The sequence below is a fragment of the Perognathus longimembris genome, chromosome 1 (genome assembly GCF_023159225.1).
Source record: "Perognathus longimembris pacificus isolate PPM17 chromosome 1, ASM2315922v1, whole genome shotgun sequence".
NCBI classification, from domain to species: Eukaryota; Metazoa; Chordata; class Mammalia; order Rodentia; family Heteromyidae; genus Perognathus; species Perognathus longimembris.
Window position 1 is genome coordinate 98499009 of NC_063161.1, and position 3484 is coordinate 98502492.

Here is a 3484-nt window from a genome sequence, read left to right on the forward strand (position 1 = left end):
GTGAGGACGTTGAGATTTGATGCCCGCCCCTCCACCCATGTTTTAGTCTCTGCGTGGGGCTCGCGTTTTAGGGAGCCCGAGCGCAATCGTTCCTAACCCTTGTGCCTCCAATGCAAACAACTCCAGGGGCTGCTCCGCGGCGGGCGGTCGATAGCCAAGTTTAGTGGAGAGCTGGGCTCTGTGGCCACCTGGTTACCTCCAGATGTGCGGGCCAGTCCGCTCTGGGGCGGGCGTGGAGGGGTTTTCAAAGGGCGGGCGAGGTCCCGTGTCCGCCGGCAGAGGCTGCAGGTGGACACCCCAGCAGCGCCGCGACGGTCGCCCGGGGCCCACCCAGAGGCGAGCCTTTGCCGGGAGCGCAGCCGTCGCCTTGGCGCTGCTGCGGCTGCAGAATGGTCTGAGCCGCGGTGGCGGACAGGTGCAGTAAAGGGGCGGCAGCCTGGGGGTGCAGTGGACAGGGCGGCCGCGGAAGCAGGTGGCAGTAGCCCCAGGGAGGTAGGGATAGAGTCTGCGCGGCCCGGGTTCCTCCTCCTCCGCCGCCGCCGCCGCCGTGGACTCCTCGCAGGATGCTCTCGATGCTGAAGGAGGGGGCTCCACCTCCCGGCCCAGACGCCCGGCTTTTGCTCTTTTCCCAAGGCAGGGATCCCAGCGAGGACTGCCAAGCCGCCGGGAGGGCGCCCGGGGTCCCCAGATGCGCGCCTTCCGCCTTCTGGGGCGCCCCGGAGAGCAGCAGGTAGCGCAGGGGCTGCGGGGGGAGCAGCGCGCCGGGGCGGCCGCCGGGGATGGCGGAGGGGTAGGACCCCGGGGCGGGCTGTGCAGAGGCCAGGGATGGAAGTATGAGGCCAGGGTGGAGGCCAGGCAGGGCGGCGGGCGGAGGGAAGGGCTGGGGCAGGTGTCCTCCCGGGGCGGGAGGGTGGCGCTTGAAGCGTTTCCTGCGCCGGAGGAAGCTGCCGTTGGCGAACATGTCCTGGGAGGCCGGGTCCAGGCTCCAGTAGTTGCCCTTGCCGGGGTGGCCGGGCTCGCGGGGGATCTTGACGAAGCAGTCGTTAAGGGAGAGGTTGTGGCGGATGCTGTTCTGCCAGGCGGGGAACTTGTGGCGATAGTAGGGGAAGCGGCCGCTGATGAAGGCGCAGATGCCGCTGAGCGTCAGGCGCTTGTGCGGGCTCTGCAGGATGGCCATGGTGATGAGCGCGATGTACGAATAAGGGGGCTTCGTCGCCGGCGGGGCGGCCCCCGAGCCCGCGGGAGACCCGACCGGTGACCGGAACTCGCTGCCAAACTCGGAGGGGTCGTTTGGGCCGCTGCCTCCATCCGTGCGCTCCTGGGAAACCGCGCCCCGCTGTGCCCTTCTTACCCTTGGGCACTTGGGGCTCCCCGCTTCCTCTTCGTCGTCGTCATCATACTCATCCCCTTCGTCCTCAGCATCTTCCTCGTCTCCCAGGACGTCGATCTCCCCGTCCTCCCGTCGGAACTTCGGAGACTGAGTTGCTGCAGGAAGCGAAGGCGCTCGGCCGTTGGTAAATTCATGCCGGGCAGGGGAGGTGCGGCGGCCGCTCACCTGGCTCACCTGGGCTGGGCTGGACTGCTCCACATAAGCCCCGAGATGCCCGGTCGTTCGTCCTGGTTACCCTTTTACACTTCGTGGGGGTTTCCTCCCTTGCGATTGTTTCTCCGCCTTGCCCACACCGCCCCGCAAGGGCACTTAGCCTGTTCCAGGAGCCCCTGTCGGGTGGACGGCCCCTTTATACGCTGCTCCCCCCCCCCGCCCCCGCCCCCGCCTCCGAGCGGTGCCACTTCTGCTGACGCAGTCCAATGATGAAGGTCCGCCTTGCCCCCAAGCTAGGTAGGAACAGACAACGGGCACCTTCGTGGTCCGAACTTGGCTAGGGAGGAAAGGGCGAAGGTGTTCTCAGAAGAATGTGCAACAGTGAAAGCATGGTCTCCTGTTTCATAGGTGGCTGATCACTCATTTCCTTTGGTATGTTGTTCTCTTCCAAAATGGTGCTAGGGCTGGGAATATGGCCTAGTGGCAAGAGTGCTTGCCTCCCAAAATGGTGCCCTGAACTCATCCACCCTTTGCTTTGGGCACACTAGGCAAGTGTTCTACCACTTGAGTCACACCTCAACTTTGGCTTTAGGGATTTTTGAGACATCTCTTAACTTTGCCTAGGCTGGCCTGGAACTTGTGATCCTCCTACCTCAGCCTCCAAATAGCTAGGATTGTTCTGACAACATATCCCAGTCCAAGAGGAATGTGGCTTGTGGCCCCTACACCACACCCACAAACTCTCTCAAGTCCTGTGCCCCTCGAGGTTTCAGGAAAGATAGAAACATCCTAAGTTGTAGAAGTTCAGCATGAAGTCAGTCAAGGGAACTAAAAGGATTCCCCAGTCCCTTTCAGCAGTGATTAATAAAAATTACATCTTCGATTATCCTGCACATATAGCATATATACATATACATATGCCTACAATAGATGCTACAAGCTAATGTGTTCACACTGCAATAACTGATCCTCTCATTTTCTTAATGGTCTTAACTAATTTGGTTTCACCGTAAAACTCATACAGCACAAAGGGATGAACTCTTTTGAGTTCATGCCTACCCTTTCTCTTCTCTCTCATTCTTTTCCTCTGTCATTCAGTCTATATTTTCAAAAAGAACACTCCTGTTTTTAGAACAATCTTTAAATATTGTACAGAGGTTGCCATTCAACAAAGCAGTTTATGAGTACAATGTGTTTTGATCAATGTCACTCCTTTGAACATTCTCACGACTCTCTTCCAAATCCCCTTCCCTCACTTTTCTTAATTTTGTATGATATACATTGTATTTTGACTGCATTCCCCCTTTCTTCTCTTCCCTTGACAGAAAGAAACCTGTGATAGAACACCTGTATGATAAGAATAAAACTTGAATCTTAATGGAGAGGGAGGGCTGCACTGTTGCTGTCATTGGCTAATCACATGTCATCATTCAGAACCCACACTGCTGCACTGCAAGTGATACCAGCCCAGTTAACACTGACTTGGTGGAAATCCTTGAAGTTTTTTTTTTTTTTTATTGGCTTCTTCAGACTTATCTCAGGGACTAAAGGAGCAGTTTAGTGGAATGTAATTCAATAGCTGTTATATAAATGGGGATTGTAAGGTAAATTATGAAGGCATAATATGTAGTCATAGCTTAAAACCCACCTACTTGGGTGACATCTAGCAAAATGTGACATAAAAGATGGTTGTGTAGCGCCACTCAGCTACACAGTGAGCATTCTGCTTGTGCTTGTAAAATGACAATTTTCTGAGGCATCAGAAGCCAACCACCAGGGCACATATTTGTGGAATTTAAGGTAGCTGAATGTAGCTAGCACCTTCAGGATCAAATTTGGAGACAGCTTCCTGCAAGTCTTTTTGTTAAGATCTCTCTCCTGAGGTTTTACCCACTTGGTCTCTCTTGTTGTATGCAGCTCAGTCCAATGGATTTGTGCTTG

The 3484-nt window shown here is 55.7% G+C and overlaps 1 protein-coding gene across 1 annotated transcript; it reads right to left on the reverse strand.

The window, feature by feature from the left end:
- Positions 1-244: 244 nt before the first annotated feature.
- On the reverse strand, positions 245-1524 carry LOC125352312 (forkhead box protein D4-like 1). Its single transcript, XM_048347414.1, is given in 2 exon segments — positions 245-1458; positions 1461-1524. Coding segments are annotated over 2 exon segments (1278 nt in total).
- Positions 1525-3484: the final 1960 nt, after the last annotated feature.